We start from the raw sequence: 22,284 nt of genomic DNA on the forward strand, positions 1-22,284 counted from the left end.
TTCTGCCTGACAAACTCATACTCACCCTTCAGTCTCCTGACCTGCCTCCTTTCTCATTTCCTCTTGGCAAGGCAGTAAGCCCTCTTCCAGGTTCATATAGCACTTTGTGTGTACCTATTGCAGCTCCATTAAACTTTATTATAATTATGTGTTTACAGGCTTCTGTCCTCCAACAGATGGAGGAGACCATATATCGTTCATTTTAATATCTCTTGTCCAGAGCACAAATTCTTGCACTAGGAAACACTAAAGAAAATATCAGAGGTTAATGAGTTCAGGGAAGAATCAAGACAGTTCTTCACCCATCAGTCTGAGGATGTTCATTTACTTGTCATACTCTTGATAATGTGTGTAGGTCAAGCCTCGGAATAAGGGCAATCTGGACATAAAATATGACTGGCAATGTTTTCCCTCAGATTCTGTGGCTGTTCCTTGGTTTCATCAGCCCTGCCTCATTAGCACTCTGAGCATGGCATCCCTGATGGGTTTGGATTTCACACTGTAGATGATGGGGTTGAGCACAGGGGGCACCATCAGGTACACATAGGCAACAAGAGCATGAACAATGGGGGGCAGGTGCCTCCCAAAACGGTGGATCATGGACACTCCTATGACTGGGATGTAGAAAACCATAACAGCTGAGATGTGAGAAACACAAGTATTGAGGGCCCGCACACGCTCCCTGGGAGAGGCCAGACCCATCACTGTATGAAGAATAAGGGTATAAGACAGGACAACAAGTAAGGAGTCTATACCTATTGTGGACAGAACTATGTACAGCCCATAAATAATGTTGACAGTAATGTCAGCACAGGCCCGTTTCATGACATCTGCATGGAAACAGAATGAATGGGACAAGAGGATCTTGCCAGGGCAAAAGTTCAGCCGCTTTAGTAAGAAGGGCAGTGGGAAGAGGGACACAGTGGCTCGAGTCACAATAGCCAGCCCAATCCTGATAATGACATTATTTGTGAGGACACCTGCATAGTGCAGGGGGGTGGAGATGGCCACAAAGCGGTCAAATGACATGGCCAGGAGCACCGAGGACTCCACCACAGAGAAGGAATGAAGGAAGAACATCTGGACCAGGCAGGCATTGAAGCCGATGAGCCGATAGTCAAACCAGAGCACAGCCAGGGTAGTGGGCAGTGTGGACAAGGTGAGGCCCACATCGGTGAGAGCCAGTATGGACAGGAAGTAGTACATGGGCTGATGCAGGCTGGGAGTCCTCCTTACTGCCAGGAGGATCAGGCCATTTCCAGTGAGAGCTGCAGTGTACATGGCAGAGAAGGGGATGGAGATGCAGCCATGAACGGCCTCCAGGCCTGGAATGCCAATCATCAGGAAAGCAGATGGCTGGAAGAAAGAGGTGTTGATACAGGTATGAGAAGGGAGCATCCTTGGAGGAAAGACGAGGTCTCCAGAAAGATGTGACCTCTTCAATCTGGGCAGAAAAATAGGAAGATGAGACAAAAGTATTGGAAAAAACACCAACTCTGATGTTAGTTGACTTCAGTTCGCACACAATAGCAAATATGAAATGTGAAAGAGATCTAAAAACATACTCCATCTAAAAGCAAACTGGAGAATATTTATAATTCATACCTATTTACTGTGAAATATCATTTGATAGGGTGAAACACTGATTTCTTGGCATACTGAAGAAAATAATGTTTTGTTTCAAAAAATTTGAGATGATTCTATAGAGGGTGATCAAAAATCTCTATTTTAAACAAGAAGCAGTGGTCTCATGGAGATAAATTGCAAACATTCTGTATAAGCCTGAAGTGCTGACAGCATGGGCTTATTTCTCTTTCTTGGATTCACCTTTAAATCCCCCCAAACCAAACAAACAAGTAAATAAGCAAACAAAAAGCACTCAAAAGGTAGGTTAATAAAAGAACCTAAGGGAAACTGCCACCCAAATATCTTTTAGCAGCTATTTTAAAACCCAGCAAAAATAGGTCTTTGAGACAAAAGGAGTTTTAGCATGAATCCTGGGGCCTACAGTTATGCCATACTGAGCCAATGGGATCAACTCACTCTGAAAGTAAGGATGACCTATTTTTTTACTTTTCTTTTGGAATGAGGGTGACATGCACTTTGCCTCCAGAGCAGAGGAGTTTGCATATTTTGGTGGTAGATTTTGAAAGAAAGCATAGTGAAGTAAAGTTGCTGACAGGGTCAGCTTCATCATCCTCCATGCCTTCTCTTTCAGACACTGTTTCTGAGCAAATATCAAGTCTCGGTGCAAGTCACCCCAGTCAAAGATGAGCAACGGAGAAGTTCCAACATAGAATTTGTGCAGGTATGTTTTGTAAAAATTAAAAGGTATAAAACAAGTTAAATAGATGTAAAAATGCTCTTTGAGATAATGAATTATTCAGGAAAGAGAAGAAAATTCTTTATGAAAATTTCCTAAAGAAAGAAATTAAAGAAATCATGAACCAAATTAAAATTTTTGATATTAGAGTATAAAAATGAGTACAATAAAAAAGAAAATGAAAATCAAAATGGTAAACTGAAGAAAATAACATGAGGAAAATTATAAAAGATACTTTGAAATAGAAAATATTCCTATTACGAAAAGGAATACTACTTAAAACACTCAGATATAGAGAATAGAATTACAAATAATAAAACAAAATTAAATTAAAACAATGATAAAAGTAATTAGAGATAATACAATAGACATGCCAGATAAATAGTGGAATTCAAAACGTAGGTATTCTTGAATAGGAATAAAATAAAAATGCAAAATAGAAAAATATTTACGTGTATCATAAAATATTTTTCTGAAAGATGAAATAAAAACTAAGTCTTTATATAAAAGTGCTTGTAATGTAATGTACCAGAAAATAAATACTAACAAATAAGCAAATCTAGATGTATCTAGGTATAGTTGTTATATTGAAAGGATAAACAAAAATTCTATAAGCACTCAGATAGAAGCAGCAAATCTCAAAATGGAAAAATATCAGACTTTATCCCAGAAATCTCTTAAGACCAGTAGACCACAAAAAAAGGATCAATGTGTACAGAGAGTGTGGATAAATTGATGTAATCATGTATTCCTAATACATCTAGAATGTTGTTCGGGTGGAAAAGGAAAAAATACATCAAAGTCAATGTTTTAATTGTTATTTGTAATATGGACTATTATTGTAGGATAAATCATTTAAGTAGTTATTTTAATGCCTTTGGAACTCAAGTTTTAAAAAATAAAAGATACATATCTAAAATCGAATGAGTAAATCAAAATGCTGTAATCATAAAGTTGAGTTGGGAATATCAGAATAAGCTTAAGAAATATTTCTCTTTTAAATAATATGTATTTCTCAGCTTTATTCACAGAAAGTGACTACAAACAAGAACAACTCAATAGCAAGGAACACACTTAATGCTTAGATGTGGTCTCTAAATACCCTATTGTCCCGAAAGGAGCCAGATAGCCTTTGACAAATGGCTGATTTCAAGCGTTGGGCTGGAAATATACCAAACGAGCTTCGATATCTTTTAATACTAGAAAACAAGGAACCAATCAAAAAAAATTAGGATCATTTAAAAAAGACAAAGCAGTCAACTTAAGAGGCTCCCATTTGCCAACTATGGGCCAATTGATTATCAAAGGGAATAATTACTGCAATAGACTGAAATATATTAAATATGTGTGTGTGTAAGGATGATGTCAGCAAGATTAAGTAGTCAGTATTCTGAAAACTGCAAATAACCTGCTTCTTTTCTACAAATTGTTGCCTGATGTAAAGAAAAAAATTGATGAAGGAAGGTTTGTCTCTACAGAAGCATCCCAGCTACTAAGAAATAATAGAATTAGAGTACCACTTTTTTGCAAACCCAATGAAATAATGCCAAAAAATCAAGTGCTGAGAGTATCACAAAAATGACAGACATTTACATATTTTACGAAAATAATAAGCCTGACTCATATCTGACCACCAATTTAGAGAGAATATAGGGGACAACAGGCAAGCAGACATGTTAAAGGACACCAAAAGGTGCGTGAGAAGGATCCAAATTTAACAAAACCCTCAAAACCTTGACAGGACAAAATTCTAGCTTCTTCCACAAATAAATTACAAGAAAATAAAAAAGGAGGAAGGAAAAACTATAGATTAAGAGAGATTTGACTATATCAACCAAATGCAATGTCTGAACCACGTTAGGATATTGTTTCGAGCAAATCAAATATAAAAAGTGAGCAAACTAACAATACAAAAATACTTTTCTAGAGTAATTGGGGAAGTATGAATACTGGCTGAAATCTTGATGATGATGTTTTATTTTGGTGTGATTATAACATTATGGCTATGTTTTACTGTCTGAAAATATTCTTTAAATAAGAATGACACAATGACTTAGATTGACTTCTATATAATTGAAGGAGTGGGGGACACATGGTGGGGATTGTGTGGAGCTAAGCTGAAAGAGTGGCTATGAGCTGATGTTCAAGGTAGCTGGATATGGTCATATAGAGATCGATTTTATCCTGTCTCTAATTTTGAGTATTTTTGAATTTTCCCATAATAAAATACTAGCAAATCAATAGTTTTTCTCTATAGCAATTAACAACATTTAATGGGAAGAGTTTTCTAGTTAAACATGGTGAATTGCACACAAACATCTTCATTCTGCAAAATCTCAAGTGATACTAAAAAATTAAAAAAAAATTTATCATAGTGACAGAAGAATAGGATGGGATATAAGGCATATCAACAATATTATGGGTGATGGCTAAAAATAAGAAAAGTGATAAGAAACTGGTAGAAATAGAGTTCCTATGGAGAGGAGGTTATGCTACTGATTCACTTGAAAAGGATTAAGGAGTTAGAGTAGATAAAGGCAAGAGTGAGGAGTGGGATTGAAGACAGGATGATTTTATAAAGAGCAGTTGTAAGATTCTCTTTCTTGTAACTTCCAATCTTATAGAAGACAGATCACTTTCTGGAAAATTTCTACTAGCAAGGTTCTGGACTCAGAGATGCCAGACAGAAATGGAAGAGGAACAATATTGAAAACAAGGGGATTGAGGAAAGGTTAGGCTGCCCGGCCCTCTTTTCCCCACTTGGTTCACAGAGTCCTGGAAATCAGGTTTATTCTGCACCATCAGATGGCTCCATGGGGTCCTCCCAGCAAATGAGTGTGACAAGGCATGTCTGTGGAGAAATGCCAGTCCAGACAAGGACAAGGATGGATGAAATACTGAACTAGTGCTCAGATGACCTTTGAATGCCATATGGACATTGACACATCCTCTCATCTACTCCCTCTCAAGACTAGGAGGAACATACCTTCCTGGAGGTGTGGTCTGGGATTCCAATTTGCCTCTGAGCTGTAAACTCCCTGAACCTCAGGAAGGCAGCATCCTTCAGGCCCTCTTTTACAAGAAATGGATGGGGCCACTATCTCTCATTGTCCAAGACTGATTATTTCTCCTTCTTCTGCATTATTTTTTTTTTCCAGAGCCTTCCCACTGATATCTCCATGTGAGGCTGAGGTGCTGGCAGCCATCCACCTGGGAAATGAAGAAGGGGGTGTGTTGGGGCTCCAGGTTAGTCACCCTGGCCATTGTCCCAGGTTGCTCTGCCATTCCACATCCTGCAGGATGTCTTTGTGGAAGAGGGATTGGGTTTTATCCCCCTGCACGGGGATGCCTTGGCAGCAGTGCCTATCTTCAGGGAAGGCCAAGCCTGGGCCACAGAGGAATCACTCCACTCAGGTCCCTGGGGAATGGAAAAGATGAGATTACTTTGGAATCAGAGGAAGTGTTTGAAGGGACTAAAGAATAAGGGGCAAAGGGAGACAGGATCATAGATTCTGCAAAACCCCACTGTGTTTTATTATCTTCAAAGACTATCAGCTTCAAGACCCCATCTGCATTTGCACTCCTTCCAGGACAACATTCCTGGTGAGGCCCCAGGAGCAGTCCTCCAGGAGTTCCCACTCCTTGAAGAGGGCGACATGAACTACAAAGCCTTTTATAGTCACTCCCACTCTTCTCTCCTCATACCCTTTTTAATCCCTGGCAATCCCTAACGTATTCTATATCTCTATAATTTTGTCAATTCAAGAATGTTATATAGATGAAATTATGCTGTATAGTATCTTTGGGATTGTGGGTTTTTGTTTCCCCACTCAGCGTAATTCTCTGGAGATTTATCCAGCTTATTCTGTGTATCAATAGTTCATTCCTTTTTAAATGCTAAGCAATATTGTAGGGCCTGGCTCTACCACAGTGTGTTTAACCACTCACCTGTTGAAGAACATCTGTGCTGTTTCCAGGTTTTGGCTACTAAAAATAAAGCTACTATAAACATTTGTATGCAACTTTTTGGTGATCATAACTCTTCTTTTATCTGGGATAAATGCCCAGGAGTGCAAATGCTCGGCCATATGTTAGTTTCATGTCTAGTATTTTTAGAAACTGCCAAAATATTTTCCAGAATGGCTTCGCTATACTATTTTACATTTCAACCAGCAATGTATGAGTGATTCAGTTTCCCCACATCCATGCCAGCATTTGATGTTTTCACCTTTAAAAAAAAATTTAGCCATTCTGATAGATGTGTAGTGATATCTCACTGTGGTTTTAATTTTCGTTTCCTACTGGCTAATAACTTTGAACATCTTTTCATGTGTTTACCATCTGTTTATCTTTTTCCATGAAATGTCTCTTTATGGCTTTTGCTTAATTCTAATTAGATTTTTTTTCCAGTTGAATTTTGAGAGTTTTTAATATATTCTAGATACCAGGCCTTTTCTGGATATAGAAATTGCAAATATATTCTCTCAGTTTGTAGGTTGTCTTTTCATCTTCTTAACTGAGTCTTTGAATCAGCAGCAGCTTTAATTTTAATGAAGTCTCATTTATTGATTTATTAGTCATGCTTTTGGTGTCAAGACTAAGAACATTTTGCCCTAGATCCTGAGGATTTTCTCCTATGTTTTCCTAAAAGTTTTATAGATTCATACTTATGTTAATTTTTTTTTGAATTTAGGTCAGTGGTGAATTTTGGGTTAATTTTTGTATGTACTGAGGTATAACTAACAAATAAAATGCAAACTGATGCATAGCCACTATGGAAAACAGTATGGAGATTTATCAAAAAAATCAAAAATAGAAATACCATATGATCCAGCCATCTCCCTACTGGATATTTATCCAAATAACATGAAATCAACGATTCAAAAAGATTTATGCTCCCCTGTGTTCGTTACAGCATTATTCACAGTAGCCAAGAGGTGGAAGCAAACCAAGTACCCTTCAGCAGATGAATGGATAAAGAAGATGTGGTACACACACACACACACACACACACACTAGAATACTACTCAGCCATATAAAAGATGGAATCGTGCTATTTGCAACAACATGGATAGACCTTGAGGGTATTAAGCTAAGCAAAATAAGTCAGACAGAGAAAGACAAATACTGTATGATTTCACTCATATATGGAAGATAAACAAACACATGGATAAGGAGAACAGACTAGTGGTTAGCAAAGGGGAAGTGGATGGGGGGAGAGCAAAAGGGACAGAGGGGTGCATACGTATGGTGACGGATAAAAACTAGACTATTGGTGGTGAACATGATGCCGTCTGTATAGAAACTGAAATATAATAATATACACCTGAAATTTGCACAATGTTATAAGCCAATATGACCTCAATATAACAAAAATAAAATTATAATATATTTAGTGTACAATGTGATGATCTGTGTTTACGTTGTGAAAAGACTCCCACCATCGTTGAATTAATTAACACATCCATCACCTCGCATATTTACTTTCTTTTTTTGGCTGAGAACATATAGGTTCTACTCGCAGCAAATTTGAATTATACAATACAGTGTTATTATCTACAGTCACTATCTTATACTTCGATCCTCAGAACTTGAGTTATTTCAAAACTCAATTGGAAGTTGGTATTCTTTTACCAACTACTCCCTCTTTCCCCATTCCTCAGCCTCTGGCAACCACCATTCTACACTCTGGTTCTATAGTTTGACTTTTTTTTTTCCTCCTTGATTCACGTGTAAGTGATACCACGCAGTATTTGTCTTCCTCTGTCTGGCATATTTCACTTAGCATAATGCCCTCCAGTTTGTTGCAAATGGAAGGATGTCCTTCTTTTTCAAATCTGAAAATATTTCATCTATTATATACAATAGGTATATGTCACATTTTCTTTAGCCGTTCATCCATCAACAGTCACTTAAGTTGTTTCATATCTCAGTTATTGTGAATAATGCTTCAGTGAACAGGGGAGTACAGATATCTCTTTGAGATAATGATTTTGTTTCGTTTGGATAAATACTCAAACAGAAGTGGGATTTCTGAATCATATGGTAGTTCTATTTTTACTTTCTTGACTAACTTCCACACTGTTTTGCATAGTGACTACACCAATTTACATGCCTACCAACAGTGCACAGGTGTTCCCTTTTCTCCATATCTTTGCCAAGACTTGTTATCTCTTGTCTTTTGGATAATATCTGACACCGACTATAATATCTATTGTTGTTTATTTTTGTATTCCCCTTACCTTCTACAGTGTCTGCAATGATTCTTGAATGTTTACCATTGAATGATATCAAAGAAACGGACGTTAGGCATGAATTTTGGCATCAGCTGGAGAACTCGTGGTGATCATCATTGGAAAGAATCCCAAATATGTGATGCTGGTAATCTCTGGTCATAAATATGTATTGAGATTAAATCTTTTCTTCCAATAATAAAAAAAGCTTGGGGAAATCTCTATGGCAAGAAACAAACAAACTTATATTCTGTCCTTCATTCTTGTCAATCCAGGCTGGGATAAATGTTGTGCTGCTCAGAGATGGGGGCTAAATGAAATTACTGGCAGATCGGTGCTGTCTTAGTTACGGGGCAACCTCAGACTCTTTGGCTCTCAAGGGAAATTGGGTACCTAAACTCATGCCCTTTGCTGACCAGGCCAATATAAACATGGCTGGGAAAAGGGCAGTCTTTTTATGGTCCTCAGTCCCTGGAGATTCTTTTTCGCTGGGAAAGATATTCTCACTCCAGTGAGCACTTGCCTGAGATCCAGAAGCATCTCTCACAGGGCTTGCCTGGGACCACCTCTATGAGTTAGCTCAGCTCCTCAGCACCCAGAGGGCTTCCTTCTGGAAGCCCTTTCATATAAATGGGAACCAGAAGGCAAAAGCTTTCTCAGGACCCTTATCCACGTGATCAAGGAGTAAATAACGGCTGTAACCTTCCTTTAGTTTGCTACCTTCTAGAATGCAATCTCATTTTCCTGGGACAACATTGAAAACTATGGCCTTTCTGTTGGTCTTTCTCCTTTAGTGCATAAGATCAGTCATTTCAATCCCATCTGAATCCCATTTAAATCTCACTTCCCCCATCCACCACGCTCCTTTACTTTTGCCCATCCTCCAACCTTAGTCCAGAACAGGTGTAAGAGAGAAAGAGAGAGAGAGAGAAAAAGCCCAGTTCTTAAACTTTAAGTTCCCAGGCTAATGTGACTAGAAGAGTGTTTAAAAAAAATTTGTGTGGCTTGCTTGCCACATTTCTAGCCCCTCAATATCCCTGTGAAGCAGGGGTTATTACCTGCACCCTTCATGGTAAAAATAATGTGCAATTATTGAGTTCATACTATGTGCTAAATACTGTGCTAAATGTTGTACATGGATTATTGCACATAATTCTCGCAAAAACACTGAGGGGTAGATACTGTTGTCATCTCTAATAAACAGATTTTTAGATTTTGATTTTTAGAAGAACCATAATTGGCAGAATCAGAGGGTAGGAGATCAAGTTGATAAATACGATGTTTGGCCAAATAGCAGGTGTGGCCTCAGGGAAGGGGGCTGGCTTTCTTAGGTGAGTCAGAAAGCAGTTCCCAAGGAGTTCCTGGAGGGTTTCAGCCTTGCAGGCCTTTTGGAATTTTTTGTGGCTTCTTAGTATTCAGATCACATAATATTTGGAATGGTGATGGGATTTAGAGATTATCTAACTTAATCATCATGTTTTACAGAGTTAGTTCAAAGAGTTTATGTGAATTAGACAATGTTACCCATCTAGTGGCAGAATAGGAACTATAGCTCAGAGCTCACAAATTCTATCCCAGGGTTCTTTCCTCCTCTCGATATGGGGGATTAAATCCTCTTTGGGCTACTTTTAAAAAACTTTCATAATATATTTTCTTTACAAATACAATCTTTACAAAATACAATTGTTTCAACATGTTCTTGATATTAAATTGATAATGAGATATTTTACATTATTTCTTTGATGATTATTTATTGTTGTAAAACATACATAACATAAAATTTACCATTTTAACAATTTTTTAAGTGTACAATTCAATAGGATTAAGTACATTCATGCTGTACAACCTTCACCACTATCCATTTCTAGAACATTTTTGTCATTCCAAACTGAAACTCTATATCCTTTGAGTACTAACTCCTCATCCTCCCCTCCCCTTAGCCCCTGGTAACCATTATTCTTCTTTCTGTCTCTATGAATTTGCCTATTTTAGGTACCTTATCTTATTTAACTTAGTGCAATGTTCTCAGGGTCCGTTCATGTTTTAGAAGGTATCAGAATTTCATTCCTTTTTATGGCTAAATAATATTTCATTCTATGTATATACCATATTTTGTTTATCCATTCATCTGTTGATAAACATTTGGGTTGTTTTCACCTTTTTGGCTATTGTGAATAGTGCTGCTATGAATATTGGTATACAAGTCTTTGGATAACTTTTAAAAAATAAAAATCTTAGGGGAGAGAGAAAGATAGGGAAGACAGCAATAGAATATGAATAAGTCGAGCTGTGGTAGAATACAGTAAGGGACCTGGGAGCAAGACACAGGCTTTATTAAATTGTCAATCTGGCCATGCTGTTAGGCTTATGGAAGCAGGCAGGAGGGCATGATTTGAGGTAGAGTGATGGTTAGGCAGATAGAAGAGGATGGAGGTTGTGGAGAGAGACATAGAGGGGATAGAGGGGTTCAACATCATAAATTGAGGCCCCGACCTCATTGTTTGGAGTGAGGCCCAATAACTGAATCTCCACTTTTACAGAGCATGGGCATCCTTTTATTTCTTTAGGGAAGTCACCCCTTACTTCCATTCTGCTCTCTCTCAGCTCTGGTCCATCTGTACTGACTAGCTGCATGACTGTGGAGATCACTTCACTGCCTCTCAGCAGGGAACCATGATTGGACGCTCATGGATACATATGCTAGGAGGGCCCTTTGCCAGGAGATAGGTTAAGTGTCTGAGGTTCCCGCTTCCTAAGAAAGAGCGCACAAGTTGGAGTCTCCTCCATGGTTTATTCACTCATGTCCCCCACCCAAGATTTGTTCAGTGAAGCTACTGAGGGGACACATAGGCCCAAGGATAGTCAGATTTCAGCTTCTTATCAGACTCATTCAACAACACAATGGGAATAGCTCACCTTGAGAAAGATGCATTCAGATTCCTGCACTGCTGGGAAAGAAAACTAGGGAACCTGTCACATCTCCAAATCTGAGATTTGGATTCTGTAAATTTAGAAGTAATAAGCATAACATTTCGCAAAATTTAAAATAAAATTTTATTATATCTTAAACTTATGTCAAAACTCAGACATTCAAAATGTTTGACAGATACAGATTACACTAAAATAAAGGGAGAGGTGATTGAGAAGATATAAGAGATAAATAGACAAAAATATTCTCCCTTAATCTGGAAATAAGCAGGCTGTAGAACATGAAAGGTGGCTGAATAACATGAAGAGTAATCTGGGTTTGTTGCCCACAGCAAGGGCAGGGTTATCTCTCAACACAAATGCAGTCATTCATCTTACAAGGCACACAGCAGAGGGAAAACAGTGGATTTACACAGGCTGAGGAAATAAATGGCAGATGCTAAACAAGAAGCAATATAACATGGACTATAAGTAACTGTATTTGGTTATCAAATTTAATTTGCAATCTTGGCACAGCCCTCACAAAAGTGTGACTTAGTTATCTTGTTTCATTTCTGATAAAAATAGCACCTACCACGTAAAATTGTGAAGATCAGATAAAACCTATAAAGCACTCATCACAGGGCCTGAAACATTGGAAGTACTTGGGATAGCTTCATCGGCATTATTATTTAGGGCTTAAATTCCCAGATAATGTGTAGTAAACCAGCAGCGAGGTCTGTGACAAGCCCTGATTTATGTAAATTATCAGTTTCATTTTCTCCATTTTAAAAGTTGTACTTGTCAACTAAACAAGACCTCCATAGCAAAAAATTTAGAAATTAGGAACAAAAATAAGTCACTATGATTTGAGCACATTTCCTTTAAGGCATAGATTGTTTTTCAAGTTAGTTTTAATCATGTGTCCTTATTGCTTTTCTTAACATTATATGCATGTTTCATTTCATAGCAGTCTTTGAAGGTGTACATAGTATTCCTTTAATATGGATTATTCCCCATAATATTCCATTCAGTGAATGGACCATACTTGAGTTTACTATTCCTTACTTTTATAGCTCATACCCTAGGATTTCTAATATGTGATTACTCTAAATAATGGTGTAACTAATATATTTTATGAAAAACCTGTGTTCTTTATTTAGGGATATTTTGTTAGGCTAAATTTTCAAAAGTGAGGTTACAGCATTAAGGCATATAACTTTTTAAAAAAGTTCTTGCTACATATTCCCAATTACACCATCAGCTGTGACACTTAAGCATATATGTTTCAACACAATCTCCTTTTTCATTGTGAATTTTCATTAATAAAAACTGCTAACTTGATAGGTAAAACTGATGCTTAATTATTGTTTTAATGTATGTTTCTTGGATTACTATTTAGACAAAATAATTTTTCTCTTATTTCAAAGCCAATTGTATTTTTTGTCACTCTTCTTTATGTTTGTTTATTACTTATTGGGGCACTGCTGGATTTTCTAATTTAAATTTTTTATTTAATAAAGTTGTCAATAAAATTTTAACCTATGGAAGGGAATCATGTAGATTCTCAAATTTCACCCTGAGCAGAGGCAGAATTTGGAGGCCAAACCGGATGAAAGCATCGATATGCTTATAGATAACTGGAATTAAGCTAGCATTAAGAAATCGCTATATGAAGCCATTAAAGATAAGGGAAGGTGGAGAGGTAAGGGTCACCTGCCTCCCACAGTCTGAAGGTCCTTGTCACAGCTCATCTTGAACATTGCTAGCACCCGAGTTCTGATCTGTTTGGTCTTGGCCCCATAGATGATGGGATTGATCACAGGAGGCAGCAGTAGATAGACGTCACCCATGAGAACATGCACAATGGGATCAAGGCTGTTTCCAAAGCGGTGCACCACTGAGAGGCCAATGAGAGGCACATAGAAGGCCAGTACTACACCGATGTGTGACACACAGGTTCCAAAGGCCTTGGCGCGCTCTGACTTGGAAGGCAACTGTAGAACTGTTCGTATTATCAGAAAATAGGACAAGGAGATGAACAGGACATCCACACCCATGACCAGCAGAATGGCAGTAAGACCATAGACCACATTGGGCAACGTGTCTGCATAGGCCAACTTCATCACATCCTGGTGCACACAATAGGAGTGTGAGAGCACATTGGAGTGGCAGAAGACCAGCCGCTTGATGAGCAGAGGCAGTGGGATAAAGAAGAGGGATCCACGGACCACAGCCACCATACCAATCTGCACTGTTACTGTATTGTTGAGCACTGCAGCATGGCGCAATGGATGGCAGATGGCTATATAACGGTCAAAGGCCATGGCCAGCAGGATGGTGGACTCAATGGCTGAGAGAGCATGAATAAAGAACATCTGGGCAATGCAGGCATCAAAGGTAATCTCCCGGGAGTCAAACCAGAAGAGAGCGAGGATCTTAGGCATGGTGGATGTAGACAAGGCCAGGTCAATGGCTGCCAGCATGCAGAGAAAGAGGTACATGGGAGCGTGCAGGCTGCGCTCTGTTCTTACAATGAAGACCACGATGCAGTTTCCAAATACTGCCACAGCATACATTGAAAGCAAGGGAAAGGCAATCCAGAAATGGGCTTCTTCTAGTCCTGGGATACCAATAAGCACAAAGGTAGAGTGTGTGAAGTTGCAGGAGTTCATAGCTGGCACTGAGAAGGGAGCACTGGAGAGGGTGAGGTCACACTGGCAGCCTGTTACCCTGCTAGGACACGGAGCACAATCAGAGAGGCCAGCCCTGGAAACTTGGGAACTGAATGCACCTAAGCTCTCCCTCCCTGGCTCTCTCTTCCCACTCTCTAAAGCCATTTAGGCTCTCTTATAAGCTCTGAAGCCCTCTTCCAAAGGGAAAACTGACAGCTCAAATCCATTTATCAATTACTACTCTCAAGATCTATTTACATTTTTTAAAGAAGACTGGGGAGAACAATGCTTATCCCAAAGTGCATCCTTCCCAAGTTCCCTCAGACTTCTTCTCCGGGCCCATACCTTTATCGTCTGGACACTGGGTGGTCCTTTTCTCAGAGAGGTGTTAAGAGATATTGGGAACCCTTTCCAGATAGGGCTGCATCCTCCTTCCTCTCTTCCCCTCTCCTTTTCTTCAATTTATTCATTCATTCCATAAGCATTTACTCATATGACCTACTATATACAAGGCTATTTTCTAGATGATACAGAGATGAAAGATATATCTTTTGCCCTTTAGACACCCTGCCTTGGGTGGAAGATAGACAAGTAACCAAATCATTAGAATTTTGGGATAAGTGTTAGCATAAGGTGTGCATTTAACACTTGGGAGGGGGAGAAGTACAATCAGAAGAACCTGCCTGAAAAAGATGAGCCTTCTGTTCAGTCTTGAAACAAGAGTGGCAATTAAACAGAGAAGGGAATAAAGGATATACCAAGCCAGTGAGGATAGGGAAGTCTTTTTTTTTGCAAATTTTCAGGATTCCAAGTCTCCAGGTCTCAGGTCAGCGAGAGAGAAAAGAAACACAACATTAATTTTTTAAAAAATGAAAAGAAAAAAAAACCCCAAGAAATAAAGGCAAAAGTCAATATCTTAAGGAATAAAAGGAAACTCCTCTGGAGTCATCAAATGAAAGGCAGTAACTCCCTCCAATGAATTCTCTGGAGAGGAAGGTGCTGGCATGGCGTGTGGCCTCTAACAGATCCTACCTGCCTGTCCTGGTCCTTGTGAAGACTCTTCTCTCTGCCCCTGGCTGATAGGCTCCTGCACACCTGAAAGCTGCCTCCAAGGTCGCTCTCATTGTCCCAAGGAGAACTTGGGTTGAGTCGTGATACTCCTAGATCTTTGTCTTTCCTGGAACCTTTGCCAACGTCATTCATATTATGGGAGACATTTCCTTTTTGAAACCCCAGTGTTGTTCTGCCCCCACCCTCCCCCGTCCAAACACCTGAGCTCTGACCTGATCAAACACTTTCCGTACCAGGCTCTCTGGGTGTCCTGGTCTTTAGAGCTAATTGTCTCTAAAGAGCCAAGGGCTTGCCTTTAAGAAGAGCCTCTGAATCTCTGGAATAAACTCTGCAGGTGTCTTCATCATCGGTATTCAGGTTAACCTGTCCATCTCCCCAGGATTCATCTTCACTCCTAACCAGGATCCTTACTGCCACTGAGAGATGCTCTTTCATTTGGTCACAGTGGAGAGGGTTTAGAGACCAACAGTCTTAAAATATAATTTGATAAAATCGGAACTAAAAGATTTGACTTTGATTATCCCCAACGTAGATAAGCAAGGAAGAACAGATCCAGGACTCAAAGGTCACAAAATCCACACCTCTAACCACTATTTGCTCTTCTCTATCCTCAGAACTTGTGCCAAGCCATAACACCAGCCCTCCTTGACAAATATCAGATCCCAGATTTGGCTACTTGCTGATGTCAGAGGATGAAAAGCCCTGTTCAGAGGCAGATAATTACATCCTTCAGTGAGATAAAAGACAGCTTATATCTTGTATACATCCAACCATCTATGTATCTGTCATAGATAACTTGGGGAGGGAGATTCATAAATCCAAACAAATCAGGCTGAAAAGCATGAGATAATGCTAAGAAACCTTCCTTGGAGAGAGGCCATATCATTGGACCTCTGTGTCTAAGACAAATGGGGAGCAGGTGAAGAACAGAGCAGGCATAAAGAGGTAGCAGGGAAGCAGAGTAATTTAAGTGTCCTTTCTTAAGGCCGTTTGCCTCTGCTCCTGCATGCAGCACTGACAGATGTGAGGGACTCTGTTGGCCTCAAAGTAGGGTACTCTCCTGACTCCTCTCTCTGCAGGGCATCTTTTCTGCCTTGCTGGTCACAGTCTAAGACTTTGGGCCATCTTCTTGTCTCCCCACTTACCTGTCCTAGAAGACCTCATGACTCCCTCCCATATTGTCTGGCCTTCTGCCTAAAGTGACCCATGGCTAGACCCAATTTCAGCTTCTCTTTGGGTCTGAACGTGGCTGTTGCATTCGTTCTTACTTGTCTTTCTGGATAGTCAGCTAATGCTCCAGGACATTTCTTCTTGGCTCATGAAAGTGTGAATGGGACACAACTGCCTCCTCTTGCCCTGCCATGAGGAGTTTGTGGGGGTGTCCAAGGCCCCTTAGGAAGGCAGGAGTTTGGGCTGCCCAACCTCAGGTGAGGGTGCCCTCAATTGAAAACAGTGCAGTCCTATTGAGAGAGCAGCTGGAGCTGGCTCGCCCTTTCAGGCACAGATCTATTTATAATGCTGCCTGGGGGCCCATGGGAACAGGCTGTGGGAGCACAGGCTGAGGCCCCAGAGGCTTGGCAGACAGGAGACAATATTTTCAAGTCCACTTGAGTGTCACCCCCACAAGTTCCCCGCTGTTTCTGTCCGTGGGGGTGAGGGGCAATCACAAAGGGCCCACCGCCTCTGTCATCACTCCACACTTACACATGTAGGGTTCTCAGCAGCCTATCTCCACTCTTCCAAGTAACTTAATCTCCCAGTTAGCTACAGTGGTTAGTGGTTTTCCTCATTAGCCACTTTGTTAGACACAGCAGCCAACATGGGTATGTAGTCATGTCCTTGGGCTCGAGGAGTTTGCAGCCTTTTTAAAAACTAATATGGGTACACAAAAATGTAGTCCCATAGTTCAAAATAAGGGCATGTGCTTCTTCAGCTTTGCTTTTCTCAGCTTTCTTTCAGTTAATGAAACAGACCTTGAAGTAGGGAAGCTACTCTTTATTGCACCTGTGTTACGGGTGAAGAATAGAGGAGATAAAGGTTTTTTGCCTTAGGTTACATGGTTAATTAGTGATAATATTGGTTGGAGAACCAGGAATTCTGACTCCTTATTCATTCACACTCACCAAATATTCATCAAGGGTCTACAATATAACAAGAAAAATAGACCAAAAATAAAACAATCCCCACCCTCATAGAGTCTACATTCTAGTGAAGGGAGCAGACAATAAATGGAGTTAATATGAAAAAACTAAATAGGGTGTTAAGTTGCCCTAAGGAGAAAAAATAAATCGAGGAAGGGAAGAGATAAATATCAAGGGGGCAGTTGAAATTTTAAGTGAAGTTGCCAGGGAATGCCTCACACAATGGAGACATTTGGAGAGAAGCCTGAGAGAGTGCCAAATATATCCATGGAGATGTCTGAGGAAGACCATTCCAAGAAGAATGAACAGAAACTACAAAATTCCTGAGAAAGGAGTGTGTCTGGTGGTTTAGAACAACAAGGAGGCCAGTGTGTCTGAGCAGAGAGAACAAAGGAGACAGTGCTAGAGAGATGGAATCAGAGAGATAATGGGAACTGGATCCTATAGGGCCTCAGAGGACTTTCAACACATTTAAGGATTTTCACTTGGACTCTGAGTTCAAGTAGCTACAACAGTGGCCATGTGTCCTAAAAGCTCTGGCTTTTAGGAAAGTCTCAAATTCATTGTGAGCTTGTTCACCTTCATCGGAGATGACATTTACTCGGCAAACCTCCCATTCCCAAAGTGTCAAAATAACACACTTCTAGGTTGGAATCTTACAATTTTCCAGGATTGTTGGACAGAAGGGTTATACTCACGTTAGTGTGTGGGGGGAATGGTGGGGGAGGAACATCTGTAGAAGTAGTGTGAACATCCTGGCTGTTTGGTTCTTGAGATGAAAGTTCCTTCTTCTCTTTCACATTTTTAGTGGTCTAAGTACCCCAACCTTCTTCTCTAACTCAAGTCGCTCTTTTTCTCTCCTCCCTTCCCCCATACCCCATCTTATGTAGTGTGTGGAAACAAACAAAAATCCAGTCTGTAGGTCCACATCATCTGAACCTTTTCACTTGTTTCCAACGAGTAAAGAACAGTCTCTAATCTTGTGAACTGGGCACAGTCTGTTGTGGGAACAGTTGCAGTAGAGTCTGAAAAGGGATGTCATGAGAAAGAAGCACAAGGTGCTGCAGTAGCACCTGGAAAGGACCCCAGACAGACTTGAGAAGTCAGGAAAAATTCTCTGAAGGAAAGTCACTTCTAAGTCAGGCAAAGGGAGAGGGTGAGGAGGGTGCTGTAGGTGGAGGTAACAGCTTGTCAAAGGCTTGAAAGTGAGATACAGCCACCGGGGTAAGGAAATGCAAGTCGTTTGTTACGCCTGAAGCATTGTATAGAGTGGAAGCAAGGAGGCCTGAGGGGTAAATAGAACCAGGTCATTCTGAAATTTTATTATTTTTTACTATGTGGCAGACCTTGTTTTAGGGTCTGGGAACCAAAAATGAAACAGTCCTTTTTCTCAAGTGGGGGAGTCCTCCTTTTTCTTGTAATGGGGGAAACTAGAAAAGAAATAAAAGATATGTTGTACATTGGGGGGTGGTGAAAGTGCTAGAAATTAAAATCAAGGTAGGTAAGGAAGAGTGTGAATATAGACAGAAATTGAGGGAGAGATGTTGTTTTTATTTTTTTTAGCAATGTCAAGGGCCTTGTAATAAGATGAGACTTAAGCAGAGACCTGTACGAAGTGAGGCAGTAAATAATGTGGGTATCTGGGGGAATACCATTCCAAGTAGGGAGAACAGCAAGTGCAACGTGTGATGTTGGAGTAAGCTCAGTGAGTTTAGGGAAATATTTAGAGACTGGTGTGGATATGGTAGAGTGAATAGTAGGAGGTGAAGTTGAAATGATGGAGGGGAGTTATCATGTAGATCCTTATAAGGTATTATGACTATAAATTTTCCATGGGTAAGACAAGAAGCCACTAGAACACACTGAATAGAGGGAGTGACATGATCTGTCTTGTGTATTAAAATAATCACTCTAACTACTGTGGGCAAATAGACTGTCAAGCAAAAGTGAATGAAAGAAGATCCACGAGGAGACTATTATATTTAAAGTCTAAGATGTTGATGGCTTGAATCATGGTGGTGGCAGTAGAGGTAGTGGAAAGTAGTTGGATCCAGATATAAATATCTGGAAGAGTCATCAGCATTTGCTGGTAGATTGGATGTAGAATAGGAGAGACAGTCAGGTTCTATCTCAGATTTGGAAAGGCAGAGTTTCTGAGTCATGGAAGACTGGTTGAGCACGTGTTTTCCTTGGTGCAAATATTAGGATATGTTTTGGCTTGATGAATCTAAGGTGATTGTTAGCCATTCAACTGGAGATACTGATACATAGGCAATTGGATATGAGTCTGGACTATAAGTATTAATTTGGGATTTGTCAGCATATAGGTGGTATTTAAAGCCATGATGCTAGATGAAATGACAAAAATGGGAATATAAAAGTAAAAAACAAGTCTGCAAAGTCCTGGGACATTCTAACATACAAAGATCAGGGAGATGAAGACTAACAATAATCGAGACTGAAAATATTATTGTCAAGCATGTTGAGGGTTTTGACGTCATCCTTATTTTTAAATAGCCAGTATTGTAATCACTAAATAAATGTCCTATAGATAAGAATGACTGCTTCTTCTTTCTTGATGGATCTGATACCAGTTTTAGGGCCCACCTTTACTGAGTAATATCAATGTGTCATTGAAATATGTGCTTTAAAAATCTGAGAATTAGTAGATATACCCAGGTTGGAAAAAATAATTAACTTGCTAGATTAAGCCATTACATGAAATATTTGTCACAAATTTAAAATTTCTAATTAAATGACACAAATTGTAATTCACTTGCAATCCATAGTCTATTTTCAGTTTTCGCTTGGGTAGAAAGTTGATGGAGGGTAGAGAAAAATTCTGGAATATACTTAGTTGGGAAAGAACATCAGGTAGAAATACATTTGTTAGGGTTGAAAATTTTGTTTTGGGGTTTTCCAATGTAATTTGGCTGAGAATTTCTAGAGGACAGAGTTGTGTTTTTTGTTTGTTTGACTTCTTCATGTCACATGGACTGATAAATACGTATATGCACCAAATTTGTGTGTGTGTATATATATATATAAATATTATATGCAACAGTATAGCATTAAAGTTAAGAATGGGGAGAACCCTGGAGTCAGTTTGCATGGATGTGAAAAACGGCTCTGTCACTTACTAGCTGTTTAAGCAACGTACTTAACATTTTTGTGTTTCAATTTTTTCATTGATAATAGGAGTAACTAGCTTACAATGTTATTATGGATATAAAATCTGTTAATATCTATATAAAATGTTTAGAACGACTGGTTAAAGGAAATAATAAATGCTAGTTAAAATTATTGTTACAGTTAGAAAATGCTACTTATTTTTCTTGAAGGAGTGACTTTTTCATAATGTGTCTTTCTAACTGCTGTGAAGTAAGCAGAGAAAGGCTCTTGGCAGGATAAACAACAGTTTAGAACCAACAGTGATGGGGAAGTGAAATTCTAGCCTTAGAGTTTTAGGCTGTTCCTTGTACCCATTTTTACAACTTTGTCTCCTCTTTTGTAAAATAAAGGGATCAGTTTAGCTGATATTCTAAATATATTCCAGCTTTAGTTTTAAATTTTGCATACTCAGCTTTGTTTTTTAATTGATAACAATGACCTGACATAGATTCTAGATTCATAGCCTAGAATTCTATGATTCTATGTGTTTTGGGAACAGAGAATTTTTATCACAGCTCTACGTATCTGTTTTGTCTTCACACTGTAGATGATGGGGTTCATTACAGGAGGGATCAGCAGGTAGGTGTTAGCAATCATAGTATGTACATAGGCTGGGGCCTGTTTCCCAAATCTGTGAACAAAGGACAGACTGATCAATGGAATATAAAAAATAGCAACAGCCCCAATATGGGAGATACATGTGCTGAAGGCTTTCTTCTTCTCTTCTGGGGATGCAATGCTGAGAACAGTCTTAATGATCAAAACATAAGAAAGGAGGATGAGGATTGAGTCCACACCAACAGTAGAGATCATGGCATTCAAACCAACTGCGTTGTTGATCCTGGTGTCTGTGCATGAGAGTTTCATCACATCAGGGTGGAAGCAGTAGGAGTGGTGGAGTATGTGGCTGTGGCAGAAAGACAGTCTCTTAAGAGTGCTACCATTGGTGTCAGCATTAGTGTCCCCCTAATAACAATTGCCACTCCAATTTGAGCTATTCTGGAGTCAGTTAAAATGGTGGCATACCTGAGGGGATTAGAGATCGCCACAAAACGATCAAAAGCCATGTCCAATAGCACTGAAGATTCCATGACAGTGAAAAGTTTAATAAAGAACATCTGTGACAAGCAGGCATTAAAGCTGATCTCCCTGGCGTTGAACCAGAGTATACCCAATACGGTGACCAGAGTGGATATGGACAGGCCAAGGTCAGTGGTAGACAGCATGGAGAGGAAATAATACATGGGTTCGTGGAGGCTGGGCTGAGTGACAATGGCAAAGAGAATCAGGCTGTTTCCTGAGAGGGCAGTTACGTAGAGACAGCAGAAGGGAATGGAGATCCAGGTGTGGAAGGCTTCCAGTCCAGGAACACCAGTTAGCAGAAAAATGATGGAAGAGGGTGTGGTATTCTGGAAGTTGGACATGCTGGATTGAAAATACAGAACGCCAAGATGAAACTCTGGAACAACAAATAAACCCTATATATATATTTTTTATTAATCCAATTACAGATAATTTTATTCCACCAAAAGCTAGCCAAAGAAGAATAACTATATATTACGTAAATATGAATGGCTTATTTAAATTGATAAAAGCGTTGTCAGATTTCAGTTCCTGTAGTAGATACTTTTTTTTTTCCCTGTATTTCCCTCAGCCCGCGGTTTATCTTCCCTGGGGCCCTTTGCTGGCAGCTGTGTTTATACTATCTGATCTTTCCTCCCACTCCTCTAAGCCAGAGATGAGTGGACTAAGAAAAGACACCT

At 39.5% G+C, this 22,284-nt stretch overlaps 2 protein-coding genes and 1 pseudogene across 2 annotated transcripts; all 3 read right to left on the bottom strand.

The window, feature by feature from the left end:
- Positions 1–441: 441 nt before the first annotated feature.
- LOC106831708 (olfactory receptor 51I2-like) lies at positions 442–1,398 on the bottom strand. Its single transcript, XM_014842117.3, has one exon. The coding sequence runs from the start codon at positions 1,396–1,398 to the stop codon at positions 442–444; it is 957 nt and encodes a 318-aa protein (XP_014697603.2).
- Positions 1,399–10,542: 9,144 nt separating this feature from the next.
- On the bottom strand, positions 10,543–14,873 carry LOC106831707 (olfactory receptor 51E2). The gene has a single exon (XM_070490873.1). The coding sequence runs from the start codon at positions 14,301–14,303 to the stop codon at positions 13,176–13,178; it is 1,128 nt and encodes a 375-aa protein (XP_070346974.1). The 5' UTR covers positions 14,304–14,873; the 3' UTR covers positions 10,543–13,175.
- Positions 14,874–15,012: 139 nt separating this feature from the next.
- LOC106831607 (olfactory receptor 51F2-like) lies at positions 15,013–21,945 on the bottom strand (annotated as a pseudogene).
- Positions 21,946–22,284: the final 339 nt, after the last annotated feature.

This window comes from Equus asinus, chromosome 20 (genome assembly GCF_041296235.1).
Source record: "Equus asinus isolate D_3611 breed Donkey chromosome 20, EquAss-T2T_v2, whole genome shotgun sequence".
Lineage (NCBI taxonomy): Eukaryota > Metazoa > Chordata > Mammalia > Perissodactyla > Equidae > Equus > Equus asinus.

What these genes read in the sequence shown, in the direction of transcription:
- LOC106831707 (XM_070490873.1), bottom strand. Translation starts at nt 14,303, where the DNA reads ATGGCTTTAGAGAGTGGGAAGAGAGAGCCAGGGAGGGAGAGCTTAGGT.
- LOC106831708 (XM_014842117.3), bottom strand. Translation starts at nt 1,398, where the DNA reads ATGCTCCCTTCTCATACCTGTATCAACACCTCTTTCTTCCAGCCATCT.